The following is a 16,114-nucleotide window of genomic DNA, read 5'->3' on the forward strand; positions in this document are numbered from 1 at the left end:
CTTTTCATCATTGGCTGGCGTCTAATGAGCTTAGTTGGGGATAGAAAAACACCAAATTTGCATATGCTGGCATTATACAAATCATATTCCCCGCGGTTAATTAGAAAATGAAAACATTGGCTTGGAAAACTGGAAATAGCTCGGCTAACCGATCACGTATGCCAGCTGTTTGTAAGGCTAAGTTTGGGAGTTATTATCATTGGGGATACCAAATCAAAAGTAACATGTATTCATAGAGTAATTATCTGCTTTTCCCACTACCAGGTCTAACTAATTTTAAGGCACCTTAGCACTCAAGCATAATTGCTCTTGTTGCACGTGCAGTACTGCCAGCCAAAGACACTTTCAACATGTGTGCAACCATCTAAGCCGCACAGTCTGAATGCAACTGAGAACTAGACCTCATGCCGTACGTATATCTTAATCCATTCGGATGGGTACTCACATGGAACCCTTGGGCACTGTCATGTTCAGGCCGTCGAGGACAACGTTGGGGTTCTTGCTGCTGCCATACATTTTGTGGGCCCGCCGCACACAAACCGCCTGCTGGCGGCGCGTCGCCAGCGTCGAGGGCTGTGAGATGAAGAGACGCCGACGTGCCGCCAAGTCCAGATCGCTGTTGGCCGTCGTCGCCGTCGCAGCTGGCGCCGTTGGCGGTACTCCGTCGGCAGCGGCGTCCATTTCGCGGCAGTTCTGCAAATAGCCCATAAATCGATATTAGTGTTGGTCCTCATGTGGACATAGACAGCAGTTGGAATAAGTAAAACTAAAATTGGCACAGCTCCTGGCCACTGGAGTTGCCATTGCTCCCGTTGCTGCTGCTCCTGCTGCCGCTGCTGCAATTGGTGTTGCTGTTGTGCATTGACAAGGAAAGTGAATATCGATAGTGATAGCCCGACATGACCCACGCAACAGCATCAGCACACGCTGAATATGGCCAAGGATCTAACTCTTGAAAAGTCTTCGGGAGCTGTCCCCATTTAAGATTTTGCATTAACACCACTGAAGGTAGCTGAACGATTTTAATATAGCTATAATTTTAATTATAAAATATAAGAAGTAAATGATTAATATCGACTAATTGAATCATTGCCCTTTTCCTATCTGCTCAAAGCATTTTGTTCCAGAAACAAGCATTTTATCCTTGAAAAGGGTATTTAGAGTCCTTCTTCAACCAATCTTTTCATTTAGATGCAGCCGTTGGCTCTGCCCATTCCTGTCACTATAACCCAGCCAAGTTGCAACATTTGCCGCTTCTGCTGCTGCTGCTGCTGCTGCCTTTGTTGTTGCTGGCTATTTTAGCTAGTGTCGCTGCTGCAGTTGTTTCACAGTTGATTAAACCAATTTTTGTATATCGTCAAGCCAGAACGGAGCATAGTGGAAGGTTTAACCCCGTGATGGATATTGCTGTCATGTAGATGCGACCCCGCATCCTTGCACTATTTTTCGTGCGGATGGTGCTGCGGATGGCGGATGGCGTTTGGCTACTGCCCATTTTTGGGTCGAACGAAATCAAATTTTGAAAATGGATCCCCTCGTCGCCAGAGAGCCCGATGTCCGGATAACCAGTGTCCTGTGTCCAGGATCCACTATTTGCCATCCCAACACAACTGCCAGCGAATCGCCTGTGTAGTGGCATTTGCCAGTTAACGACAATTTGGCCAAGTGCTTTGGTAGTTGCTTTTTATTTTCATTTTCATTCGAAATTGACATTTTGCTAATCGAAAATGCAGCAAACAATTTGCCAGCTTGGGCAAAACTTTTGCAATTATTTTGCACAGCTCAACGGAAAAAACAATGGGGCTGAATCTGGGGTTTTCCAAGGCAAAAAAAAACCAAATAATGCCAAAGAAAACGAAACAAAATCCAAAGCCCGATGCCATTTATTGATTTACTTCTCACTAACAATAGGCAGGGCCAGGCAAATAAATAAAAATAAAAATAAGCATAACAACAACTAACCAAGTAACGGAAACAACAACTGACGGGATGTGGTTGAGTTGGCCAGGCTTTCGGTTCTACTCCGTTGTATTTCATTTCGTTTCGTTTCGTTTTGGCTTGGTTTGGTTGGTTTGGTTTAGTTTTGGCTTTTTTGGCCAGCTCTGACTGCAAGAAATAAACTTTCTTGATAAATGACTTCAATGTAATTAATTTCTGCTCAGCTCGCTCGCTTGCAGCCAAAAAATGGAAGGCAGGACCAGACAATTCCCTGGTACGGCAGTATCTGGTATCCTAGTATCCTGGTATCCAGTTATCCTGGTGTTTTGCGGCTCATGAGCTATATGCTGTCACTGCTAATGTTAGTGGGTTTGCCCTCCGGCATTTCAATTAAGAAATATTGTTTAAACATCTAAGTAGCCAGATGTGTTGCAGCAATCATCCTTTTGTTACCGATACTGATACAGATGCTGATGCTGATGCTACAGATACTGATGATGATGCAACTTTAGTGCTAAGCTGATTATAACTGCAAGTGGATTCACTCCGGCAGCCACAGCTGCGGAACTTATTGCTCATCCGCCCTGCGGTTCGGTCAACCGCTCACAGACTTCAATGTTAATTAACTTGTTTTTAATCCAATTAATATGCACAGCACAAGACCATTGACCAAAGGGAATTTGAATGAATCTTGGACTCTAATTAAAACTTTTGATCCGTCCCAGAGAATTTCATGTCTAGGAATTGTAAGGCCTAAAACTCACATAGCTACCTTTCTAACTCTGCTCACATTATAAAAGTCCTGCGGAAAAAGTAGTAGTTAAGAATAAGGAATAGAAATTCGAGATGATCAAAGCAAAGTGTAATGGATGTTCAAAATTATGCATTTAAAATACAAATTATATATTTTCTTAAAATTAAGATTTAAAAAATTCTGTGGCTTTGCATGCTCTTTGATTTATATAGGTAAATTAAACACGCTTCCGTCTACGATTTCATAGATTTTCGGAGGTCGCCGTTGGGGCTCTAGTGTTAGCCTGTGCTGCTGAAGCGGAGATTGCCTGGAAGTTACAAACAAACAATAAAACTTTGCTGCAGTCATTTTTCAAGGCACGAAGTGGAAGGTGTTAGTGGCAAAGTCCCAAGCCCGTTACGAGTATCCTTTAATGTAATAAAGCCTGCAGAATCCGACTGCGGAATGCGGAGGCGAAAGGGAAACTGTTTTGCGGCCGGACGAATCTTTAAACTTGGCCTTGCCCAGGGTGTATCTCTCGGATGGTAGGTACGTGTGCCTGCACAGATTTGTATCCGCATTCTGGAAATCTTTATGGGCTTTTTGTAAGAGTTGGCAGGCAGTCGGAAATAAATAAAATCACACATAGCACCGGATAAACAGACGAATGGCAGGGGGAACAGGTGCGCACATGCATGAAAGGTAAAATATGTTTATATAAATAAAGGACCAAAGTATCGGTGGGGCTTGGGGTAAAGATCCCAAACAAAGTTTGAAGTTCAGCAACATAAAGAAGTGCAAATTGTTGCGTGCTGCGATTGTATCTATCGAATGTGAGCACACGAAAGCTATTTCCTGCCAACAAATATAAACGCCGCAATAAAAAGGAACAACGGCCACGACGACTTCAATGGCAATAGCTACGCCCATAAAGCAGGCGCGACAATGAGTCGAGGGGATGCCAAAACTTTTTGCCAAAACAAACAACAGCAGCGGCAACAACACGTGGAGTAGGGAAAAAGTTGTAAACTGAAATGATTATCTGGTGCCTGACACTTGTCTAGCCATAGATACACGTATCTCTCTATACGGGGATTTGTTTTTAGGCAGGTAAATAACCGAAATGTTAAACCCCCACGGAATGCGAGTCACATCTTTTCCGAGTATTCGTTTTAGTGCGTTTTTATTTGTGCGCACAATACACTCCGCAGTATCTACGTCTCGATTTTTGTCGCATTTATGGGCTGTATTTAGAGTTAACTAAGCACTCGGTTACTGATACGGTCTACGCTTGGTATGAAGTGGACTATCCCAGCCAGAAGTCGTTGTAACCTTCTACTTCTGCGAGTCTTAAAATATACTCGAGTTATATTGCTTAATTGGAATGCCATTTCTATCAGTTGCGGTTTTGAAAATTATGCACACTTGAGCCTGCCTGAGTGAATCATTTAAGTGCTGGGCCCAAGCTTCCAGCACATTAACTGTGTGCTTGCCACGAGTTTGAGGCCATCCGGAAATGGGTCAATGACAGGCCCCAGATCGCCGCACTGTCATTTGCATACAGACATGTATCTATATGCAAAGCGATGGGACAACTCTATGCAGACTGATAAATATTTATGTTTATTTTTAGTTTTGCACATGCGGGCGAAAAAAATGTGAATTTCCACAAAATTTTACGCTCAATAAATTTGCACAACAAAAATTTCGCCGGACAGCGCCGAAAAATGCGCTCATGTGTTAGTAATGGCCGCACATTTCGTGGAGGAGTAAAATGTTTTCCCAAATAGTTAGCAAATAATTCGGAGCAGCCCATTCTCCATCGGCGAGCTGCAAATGTGCAAATAATTTGGCACAAGTCAAAGGCGGATTCCTCTTGAGGGCTGCTCGACTGTAGGCCTTAAACCGTTTAACATAATTTCCCTTGGCCACATTGTGTATACGCCTCGTGTACTCGGCCACGGAGGAGGAAAATTGCATTGTGGGAAACAGGCTTAAGTGGCTAATAACAAATTGCTTGCATTTAAATTCCATTTTCACATAATTTTCGAGCTGCTAAAAATTGAAAGGCTGCCGCACAACTTAATCAACCGACTTTAACTCACTCGAGACAAACTGGCGCACACATGCTGGAATATTTGTTCGCCGGCTTAAATTTTGCATCCTGCCTGCTTGGCTGGCAAAATATAATTCACAAATCCAACAAACAATTTCCTGGGTGTAACCGCAAAATGTTCGAGCTTGTTGAAATGGCCAGAAATGTTCATAGATCGTTTGTTATGCTCGTTGGTTTGGTTTTCCCAATGTTGTTACTATACTTTGCCTGGGATTTGTATGTGGATGTGGATGTGGGGCCTTTGCCATCAGCTAAGCGCTTTTGTATTTAATGAAGCCTATTTTTCTTACCGAACATGAGCCGCAATTATTACGAGTCATTAGTTGCCTGTTTTCCTGTTAGAAGTCCCTGCTCTAACCCATAACAGACAGTGGAAATTTGGGAGTGGTACAAACTATTTGTCCAAATTCAATTATTTGTAAACAACATTTTAGAGCATAGTAAATATTCTTATTTATAAATTTGATTAAGTGAGTATAAAGTCGTCACTTAAAATAACCGACATTAATTTATTAAAGCGATCATATGGTTTGCTTTTGTGCATGGCAATATTTTGCGAAGTTAATAAGTAAGTTATTCAATCGACATGATGGTGGCTATTTGAAGGCCATTGTGCGAAAACATTGCAGTTGTTTAGGCCTGCCCTATTTCGAATAGCATACATTTGTGAGTTTCCAGCTGTTGCATAAGACATGTGCATACACTGAGGCGAACTGGTGCCCACTCAACCCACATCTGGCCCAATTAAGCTGTCACAATGTCGGTGGAAGGCCGTAACCCACCCAGTTATGAACCATTTTCCTAGGCTCGTATTTTTCGCAACCATGCGTTGGGTATTCGCAATTTCCTACTGGCCTGAGTCAGCGATTTTGCCAGCGATGATAATTGAAATTTGTGAATTCAAAATTCTAGTTTACAGCTGGCCTGGCCGAAATAGCCATGTTCGATGCAATGAAATAACGGCGAAATACGAGGATGACGGCCACGAAATCAGCTTTGACAAATAACTGATCAGGCAAGCGAATCGCCGCAGCGGCAGAATGGTTTGCCGATTGCAATTAAACCAGGTTGCAATCGGAATGAGTGATAAAATTTAAGGTGCCAAGAAATATGAGCGGCTGTCTTTTGTCGAATTGAATCGCAAAATAATTACAAGATAAACCAGTGATCCGATTTCAATGCAATCAGGCTGGCAACCTCAACAGCGACACACTCGTGTGTATTTCCATTAACAACTATACAAATAGTTCTAAGCTGATTGCTCTCTAATTACAGTGCAAATTGAGAGGGAAATTAATTGCTATTGTGGACTATTTTCTGCCAAACAGGCTGAGCTAATATTAAATAATTGTTATCTTTCCTAATTGCCGACCACCTTTAACGTGAACTTTCTCGACATGTGCATTACCTGATCTGTGCACTTTGAACCGAGGGAAATTAGCAATTGCCGGGCAATTACCTGACGTGTGCAATGATTAGGCCGGCACATAGCTTATACAACGAACCGATTAAACTGCCTAAAACACCACGCTCTTGACCTCCGAATTATCTAAAACCTGAGTGCATCTCGAGGAATGTGCATCCGCGAGTAGCAAACAATGAAGTCATCTTCGCGAATTTGGAAAAGGGGCTGGGACTCGGCCAACTGAGCCGCAATAGATCAAAAGTCGCTTCTAGCTGCTCACTCAGCGACAGTTCGGTGCGAAAAACCGGATTCGGACTTGTTAATCAACACGGCTATGACGGATCTGTCATGAAATAGGGGTCAGCTGAGGTTGCACTTTGGTCGGCTATCGTCTTATAGCCATTGCCGTTTCGCAAGTACCCATAACCGGCAGCTCGTGCGGCAAAGTTTCCGTATCTTTGACTTACGACCCAGCACTTGAGGCCTGCACTTGGCAATGAATATGGCTTTTGGTTGTTTGCCCAAATGGAGACACGATTGACCAGGCGTACACTAAGCCCTGTGCACAAATAATTAACTGACAGATAAAGTTTAAAGTGATTCTATTTCACACTTTTCCACTTCTATATTTTTCCATTCTATTTTTTGGGAAGGTGAGTGGTTTTTCGAACATTTTCTGCCAGTGCAATGACGTCAAACGCCGTCGCATGCGTTGCCGGCTAATATGAAATGCAAATGATTGCAAAGTGTATGCAATTTGGACACTACCCATTAAATGAAATATAAACACTGTGATATATCCATGGAAATCTAGAAGCTTCAAGCATGCGAATGTGATTTCTATTTATGAGCATACGAGCTGTGTGTCTGGGTTCATAAATTTTCCAGCTTCCAATTGAATCGCATGTGCGCAATGTCCGGGAAATTGGCTAAGGTCAGTTACGGCCGTTGTACAAGACAATGTCCAATGTCACAAGGGCAAAGGATTGCATCGTGATGCCTAGTTCCCAGTCGGTGATTTTCACACATTCCCAGTAGTTTTTCCCGCACCCGCACCATTGAACCCTCAACATGTTGAAATATTTATGTCTTTGCATATTTCACCGACACATTTGCACTTGACAATAACAACAGGGAGGAACAAGCGAAGCAGTCGCTGGGTCGTCGGAGCATGACAAGGATTAGCGTGGAGGACTACAAGGACTACGAGGACTGCGAGGACTGGGATGACGACTACGACGGCGACGGCGACGATGATGATGATGATGATATTGTACTGCTGTTGCTGGTGACAATCAGTGCAAAAGAGGGAAAGATGCACAGCAGCCTAGTTGCACAGAGAACAAATGCCACAAATAGTATCTGGCTCATCAATGAAGGCTTAAAACAAAATGACCAGAATGCTCATACAACTGCACGCGGAATTTAAAGCAATACAGAACTACAATAACCGGTAAAACCAAGAAAAACGAAGAAAAGGTTCTATGTCACCCATACTCCCCAAGTTTTCCCTTTTATCTCAGTGCTGAGAGCAGCTTCAGAAGCAAACCCCCGGGAAACTGGCGCCGCCGTCAGTTCAAGACATAAAGTGCATTGCGTCTGGGCGGTTATCGGGGGAATGAAAACTTGGGGCTCAGGGGCTGGGTTTAGGTATCATCAGACAGCAAATAACATGCCAGATGCAACTGCAGATGCAGCTGCACACAAAGTGTTGCTGTTATTTGTGCGACAAACGCAACACACAGCCGTGGGGAAAATGCGGTGGGGCGGAAGGGCGGAGGGGGGCTAGAACAAATCTGTGTGACACCGACAATCACTTTTCAGCCCAGCAGTTCACATAAGCAAACAAACAGTGCGGCAAGTGCGGCTCACATTCAACATTCCAGCATTTGGCAAATCGATCAAGTATACGCCGTGTGGTTAGCTGGCAAAACTTGAAGTCAAAATCCTGGCGAACGCACTCGCCCCAAAAGCCAAAAAAAACAAAAAAACAAAAAATACGAAGGGATTCAAGGCCCTCAACTGTTTAGCATTTATTTGCATACAAGAAGAAGATTGCGCGCCCGCCTGTTTGCTCTTTTCTGGCTGAGTGTGTAAATATTTAAAGGCTTTTATTGCTTTTCTCCTGGCGGGGCGAGCAATTTTCATTCATATTCGTGAATGGCAATAGCAGACACTGGGCAAATTATGGCCTCTTCAATGCTTTAAAGGCCTTTTAAGGCTCTTCGTCCCCCGGGGAGGAGGGCAAGAAAGTTGTTCAATCGAAACGACAATTAATTGGCTAAAATAAATATTCACGACAAAAGGTCTCCGGGGTCTCCTGAAACAGTAAAATAAGGAAATAAATAAAGGGCAGCAAAACGAGCGTCAAATGCACATGAAATGCACAAGTCAAAAGCCATTTTGTTTTACCATAAAAAAGAAGAGCAAATTTATTTGATTGCATTTTTATACACATCGCTTCTTCTCCATATTCAAACAGTTGCAAACGAAAGAATAGGAAAATTTGTATAGTTTAAGGTAATGTAAAATCGATTCATTAGTACTGCTAATTTCCAAGGCTCGTTCTACAGCATAAAATGTAATTCAATTAAATCCGCGAAGTCGTGAAAACCTATCTTATTTAAAAACTGCAGCGCATTTATATTGTTGAACACAGCTGTTTTTATCTGGATGTAGGTATAAATAAATATCGGTGACAAATGCTTTGTATTTCTCTTTTATTCAAGTGTTTGCAATGACTATCGCCAGGAATTGTTTGGCTATGATTTAACTAACCGAAAAAAGAGGGTCATTCGTTTGAGCCTTTAATATTGCTGCAGTAATTACTTCTCCTGGCATTCAGTATTCAATTAGTATTCTTTTATAGAGTTCGCATTGAAATAATTCACAGACGACCTCATGCGAGCTGCGGACTTTTGTTTCGGTTTACGGTTTGATGTGTGAATTGTGCAAACATTTTCCAAGCAATTATGCACAGATTTCCCCGCTCATTTTCAAGGTTCAACTGTATTTTCAACTAAATTTAGTCAACACCAACGGCCAACAAACCAACAACAGTGGCAATAACAATTAAAAATGCGCTGGCATTGCATTTTATTCGGTTTAACAGTTGAGCGCTTTCAGTCAAAAACAAACACTTACCAAAAAATGGAAAATAGTGGCTAAAGTAGAGCTGTGATCCAATTTCAAGCCACGGCTTTCAGCTTTCAGCTCCCAGCTGAGCTTAGTTGCTTAGTCAACTTTGCTGGGTGAGTAATCGCAAACTGAATTCTGCTTTACTTGCTTCACTTCTGTGTTTTTGGCTTTTTTCCTTGCTTGGCTTGCTTGAAGACCACCAGCCAAAAAGGCCAGACTGTAAGCGGCTTTTAGCAGGGAGAAGCGTTCAAGTGTCACTTGAAAGAGTCATTAACCCGGAATAATCTGTCGAGAGTGACTTAAGGAGTCGCCACTGGGCGCGTTGATGAACGGACAGCCGGATGGTACAGTTTTCAATTAAGACGGTGACAAAAGGAAATTCAATTAAGTAATGCTATTTGCGAATCGCAATGCCATCCATAAAGAGTTCTCTCAATGTCACCGATCTGTAAACCCTTGAAAATCATGTCATCGCATTTTCCGTCCGTTCCATTCATAAAACAACACCGCATTCCGCTCGCCAAATGAAATCACAACCCATCGTTTGGCACTTCATATTCGGTGTGCCCCTAGGAGACCGATTCGCACCGCTGAAAATGTAAAAAGGAGGAGTATCTGAAAAAACCAGCTTTGAAATGAAATGCAAATGGGGAGCCCTAAAAAAGCGTTGCAATGTCGGAATGAAAAGCGGCTACATATGCCTGTTTATATGCAAATATTACATATCGTACATATGTGCGTAAACATTTGGCAATTACTCGGCACCGGAGCGGTGTCTTTGTTTCTTTTATTTTGTATTTTTTGCTGCCTGGAGGCCGCTGTTTGTTCTATTTGCTGATATACAAAGTATGCAAAAATACATACATATATATAGCCGAATGGCGGCGACCTTTCGTCTCGTTTTGCTTCTGGGGAATTTCAATTTAAATTCTGATTAAATTTCAGTGCGCTTCAATGCAGAAAGTCGTCTATATATTTTTTGCATCTGTATACATTTTATTGATTGTTGCTCTGAGCAGCCTCGCAGATTATGTCTCATTTTTCCCACTGACACTGGCTCACTAAGCTGGCATTTGTTATGCAAATTTATTTTCGATTACTTGTTACCAAAGATTTTCCTGAGATTATGCAAATGTGCCGAAAGGAGGGCCCACATCTATCTGGCCCATAGATCTACATTATTGCTGCCTTACAAGTGGCTTATTACAGTTAGTGTTTGTCGGCTGTCAGGAAGTGGGATAAACGTTGCAAATATGACGAGAAAAGAAACTTTGCATATTCGCATGAACATTTTAACATTTTTGGCGGTATAAAAAAGCTATGAGTTGGAAAATCTACTGTTGGAAAATGCCGTTGGAGACTGTTTATGTTTATCGACAAATTGATTCCATTGATTTCGCATCAAAGTCAATTTAATTCCGGCCATTTGCCCAACGTATTTCATAACTTTGTTAGGGGTATTTGCATAATTGATTTTACTTCCTTCTCAAATGCTATTTACAATAATTAAACTCGACTGAATTGTCAGTGTGGAAACTTGCAAATTGATTTTATTGATATTTATTAATGGGCCAAGACAGTGAAAAATAGGGCAACAAATAATTTATAATGACCGCATTGCATATCGTTTAGACTCAAATATAATCTTTTAAATGCTTGTTATTTTAGCCAAATGAGAAAATAAATTGACAATTTACTTTAAGCGCAATTCTTTAGCAACTCTTCACTTTGAACTCAGAAACGAGAAAATGCTTATTGATATTTATTAATGGGTCAAGACAGCGAAGAATTAGGAGAGCAAATATTTTACAAATCGCATTTGCATTACAAATTGCATTGCAAATCGTTTAAACTTAAGTATAATCTTTTAAATGCTTGTTTTTGTATCCAAGTACGGAAATTAAATTGACAATTATTGTATCAATATTTTAAGGCAATTATAACACCCTTTAGCAATTTATTTTTTGAACCCAAAAATAAATATGCCTTTTTTATTGCACATTCTTTGGCTTCGCACGCGCTGCTCATTTATTATGATGTTTTTCAGTTATCTGACACTTTTTGCAAATAAAATCAAACAGATAAATAAAATTTGCCACAGACTTTTGGCTGTCGTTTTTTGTATATTTTTTGTCGCTTCCATAAAGTTCTACTTTGATTGCATTCGTGGCACCATGTCTCACGCCGGAAAATCGCATAAAAAGGGGAAATATATTTATTTGTATTTGAATGAATACTTTTATTGGCGGTTACCTTTGGCTCGCTGTGCGGTCGTTTAATTGAATAATTATATACACACATACCCACGTAAATGCCTATAATTTTTTGCTACCCGGCTTGTATTGATTCGCATAGCTTGTAAATCAATTGCCATTACATGTGCATCCGCTGGCTGGCATGCAAATGTAACAAATGGCCAAAACGACGATGCGCCTTGACAAACTCAATAAAGGCCCACTTTCCACAGTTAAGAGTTGTCAAAGCTCGACAAATGGAAAAGTTAAAAAAAAAACATTCAATGTATAAATAAATAATTGTGCAGCGGCTTGGCGTTAATTGCACTTTAAAAAGTCCCAAACAAGTGCCAAAATGGTAAATGCAATTTATTGCCGTCGGCAATTGGCAACTAACGAGTGCTTCAAATTGAACACGGATGCACTAATTAGAATTTTTGGTCAAAACAATTAGCAATTTAAGCAGAATTATTCCAATTTACCGAAAAAAATTACCCGAAAAGTTGTATTTAATTTCCGCTGATAGGATTGCCAGCTGATGAATGCCAAATTTATTACTCATTCTCCAACAATGCCATTGGGCATTCATTGAGTTGCTGTGGACAAAGTTTATTTTTAATAAAATGCGAAAATCGAGTTTCGTATCACTCATTCTGACTTGCAAGATCTTAAGAACCTTTTGCACGGATCTACATAAAGCCTCATCGGCTTTATGGCTTTCCTGGCCAAAATTGAAAAAATTGAAATAACGTGTAATGCTTTGCTAAGTGTGAGTCACTTGATTTCCAGTTTTGTGCAATTCACGTGAAATAATTAATGCAAGCAGACCCAAAAGCGCGCGCCTTGACCAACATAAATTTCATAATTTTTCATTAGTTAAACCATCATCTAAAAATTAGTCAGAGTTTAATGGGTTCCTTCCTTGGACCCACCTCTCTACATTTAATCACTAAGCTTAGTGGGCGCATCGTAACCTTTATGCGTTTAGTTGTTTTAAAACTGCTTTTTTTGCTGAGCAAGTCAAAGTTAACTAACGAGTCGAGTTTCGCGGTTTTAATTGTGCCAAGTAACGCGGCCACCTCGATTATTGTTGTTGTTCTTGCGGCAACTCTCATTGTTGCGGTTTGTGGCCAAATTTTAGAAAGGTTAAGTACCCGGTTACAGACAGCAAATTAAATAATTATAAACGGCTGTTCAAGCGCCAGAGCTATGGGCCCTTCGCAGAAGGACAGCTAATATGCAAACTTTGGAGCAGAAGGCACTTCCCTAGTACTCTAAGAGGCCACCGTAAAAAGAACTTGAATTATATTTTATAATATATTATATTAACTGTTTAGTCAAATAAACTATCAGTTCATGTTTTGTAAAACTACAGCAGTAAATTAAATGATTTCCCTTAAAGGTTACTTCTTTAAACATGGTTTCTCTGCGCTACATCTCATCTCTTTCGCTACATCTTTACATCGGTCCGACAAAAGTCGGCCGAAACTGAAAAGTTCAAAAAACGTGAGACAAAAGTCGCGGCAACAAAGGCAGCAGCAAAAGCAGAAGCATTCATTTGGAGATTCAACTTTGCCTCAGTTTGCATTTTAAAGCCGTTGCTGTTGACCTTGGACTGCATAAATCGAATTGGAGCAGGTCGTTGACGAAGCTGGTGTTTTTTCTGAATGGTTTTTTCTTTTGGGAATGCGAAGCCCTGCATTATCTGGGCATCCTTGAGCTGGTTGAGTTGGAAATCCCCTCAGCATCCACTTAGCCCTCGGCATTTTAATGTGCAGGAGGCCAATGGCCTGCGGTTACCTGTGCTCCTTGGAGTTCTTCAACGGACCGCAGCTGCTTTTATTCCGACGAGAAACCGCGGATTGCAGGAACTGTGGCAACAGTCTATTATTGATTTTCCTTGTAATTTGTGTTTTTCCCCTATAGTTTTGTTGTTTTGTTATTTTTCGCTGAGTAACTTTTGGCTTTGCGGCTGGCAAAAGTCAACAGAAACGTAAAGAACACGTTTGCTTTTAGTTAACCTGTTTTGGCAATGCCCAAAGATTGCGATTGAGCAAAGATTGAGCGAACACAGATACAGATACACCGAAACACACGCACACAGATACTGTTGACTAGACGAAGCGTGGTTGTTGTTTTGAATTTTTGTTTTACTTGCACAATTAGCCAACTGCAAAATTACCACACTGAGATGGATTTGAAAGCTGCACTGCACAATAATCGCCGCTAAAGTTGGCTCATTCACAACGCTTGCAAAAAACTATGATCTGCAACTGCTCTGATTTTTGTCAAAGCTAAAAACTCGCGCGCAAAGCCACACTTAAAGTATCTTAACACTCAGCTCAGGTTCTCGGCTTTGTTTGCTCAAGCGTTTCCGCGTTTTGCTTCTCGACTCGCCGACGACGTGAATTCAACTGATCAACTCAACAAAACCGACTTCGCAGCGCTGACAGATCGCCCAATTCGAAAATAGCATCGGCCTTATCGACGGCGGCGTCGGCAGCGACGTCTCTTGTTTATAGCCGCGCTTATGAAGCCGTCTAAACGACCCGTCTAAAAGATCAAAAATAGTAAGTGGAGTGCTTCGACTTCTGTGGCCGCAACTCTCCCCACTTGACTAGCACAGCTGGGAACAGATCTGACCCATGGTGGTAGTCGTTGCTAAGCTAAGCTTAGAGCAGATCATTTGGCAATTGAGCTTTGAGCGTGAGGTTTCTGTTCTTGCTAAATTATCTATTTATTTATATAACAAAATCAAAGTTTTTGATTTAAATTGATTGTATTTAGCAACTTCTATAACGTATATTGCCATTTCACTAAAGCAACTAGCCTGCTGAAAGGACTTGCCATACGAAAACTTAATAAAAGATTATCACTTATAGTGCATTGTGCCGTAACAAAAACACACAAGGCCCGAGCGATAATAGCAACAATGCCGCCGGCCAAATGCGACCTCCGACCTCCGACCTCAGCGTTGGCTTATGTGCGTTGGGCACGCAAATCGGTTATTAGCTATAATGCATACGTATTTTATACACACACATTTATATCGCATATTTTCGATGGTGCATTACTGCGGTTGTCTGATTGTAACGGCCGTTCCCACACACGGCCCTTTGTTTGGGCCTGGACCCGAAGATAAGCGGCCCTCAGGCCCATTTGTACTAAATAACTGGAACAACAAAAAATAAGCGGACGAACGAGCGGCAAACAAACTGTCTATTAGTTATTGTTGTTTGATTTGCAAAGCGTTTGTCATTTGTTAAATAAATTGATGGCCATTGCGGACCGCTTGGCAAATAGCAAGTAAATACGAAAAAGGACTCAGTGCCTGAAATATCCGGAAAAGCTAATATTGGGCTTATGATTTAAGGCAGGCCCGAAAATGGCACTGGGATCTACAGGCCAGGGACCATTGTTCGCATTTTGGACGAAACTTTAAACTGGAGGCCTGTCAGAAGGCCTCAAAAGCAGCAGCAGTTAAGCATGACAAAACGCCGGGGCATCTCGGGAGGACACCCCTCCATTATCCTTCCAAAATCATCAGCTGTCAGTGCACTGAGTTGAGACTTCAGCCACCAAAAAACGAGTCTGCAGTGTCACTGAATGAGAAAGGACCCGCCAGAGAGCACAAGAGACTGAAATGACATTGACATTTTGAATAATGACGCAACACTATTTGAATGGGAGCTGCACGAATAAAAATTTAGTGGCTTATTCAAATCGACAGTCATAATTAGATATGTTGTAAAAATACGGAATAATTTAGTACGTTTTTTCTGCCAAGCCATTATGTATGCTTAAGTACCTAAAGGTATCTTTATCTTCAAGTTAAATAAACAGTCAATTTTTAGTCGTGTATTGAAAGTTTTCCCAGGACACAGGCCACCAGCGGAGTTCCCATTTGGACTTGCCCAGTGGGAGAAGCTCGCCGGACTGCTGGCACAGATTAGCTGCAAGTTTTGAAAGATGTTCCGGTGCCGTCTTACGCGGAGGATCCATCTGGAATCCCGGCAGCTGCTCTTTCTCCGGCCAATTGCGAATTAGCTGAAGTTGTCTTGGGTTCGTGCCCAACGAGCGGGCTTGGCTCCTAATGAACAATGTCTAGTGCATTTCGCTGGGGGAAAGAATGTCATTAGAGCCACCATCCCGGGCGCACCTCCTAAATGGCCAAATGCCGTAGCAAAGCCCCGGCGAAGACGATGCCAAGTGGCCATAATCACAGAGGTGCAATTTGCAGCGAGCAAAAGAAAGAATAAATTCGCGCACAAAGTGCCAAGTTAAAAGCACAAACAAAACAGCAATAAGGATACGAATAGGAATAAGCAGCAGAGGAGAAATAGTTGCAAAAACTAAAATTAAACTGGCTCTGCAACTGCACTGTGCAGCACTGTTTAATATAATTTCCATTTTACTCTTTTTTTTAGCCCCAGCAACATTTAGCTTTAAGGCCGAGTGCTGAAAAAACCACTTGAGATTGTAATTAGTTTTTGTTGCTTCTGGGTTTAACTGGAGGGAAACTTTGAAATTGAACCAAAGACGCCGGCAAA

At 41.6% G+C, this 16,114-nt stretch overlaps 1 protein-coding gene across 1 annotated transcript in view; it reads right to left on the reverse strand.

The window, feature by feature from the left end:
- The window catches only part of LOC6554262 (ABC transporter G family member 20), a 47,509-nt gene extending 33,493 nt beyond the window's left edge, over nucleotides 1-14,016 (reverse strand). The window contains exons 1-2 of the mRNA XM_001981647.3: nucleotides 13,365-14,016; nucleotides 446-693 (exon numbers count right to left, since the gene is read on the reverse strand). Coding sequence (XP_001981683.1) covers nucleotides 446-681 — 236 coding nt within the window. The 5' untranslated portion in view covers nucleotides 682-693; nucleotides 13,365-14,016. The remainder of the gene's footprint in view (nucleotides 1-445; nucleotides 694-13,364) is intronic.
- Nucleotides 14,017-16,114: the final 2,098 nt, after the last annotated feature.

This window comes from Drosophila erecta, unplaced genomic scaffold (genome assembly GCF_003286155.1).
Source record: "Drosophila erecta strain 14021-0224.00,06,07 unplaced genomic scaffold, DereRS2 tig00000000-arrow-pilon, whole genome shotgun sequence".
NCBI lineage: Eukaryota > Metazoa > Arthropoda > Insecta > Diptera > Drosophilidae > Drosophila > Drosophila erecta.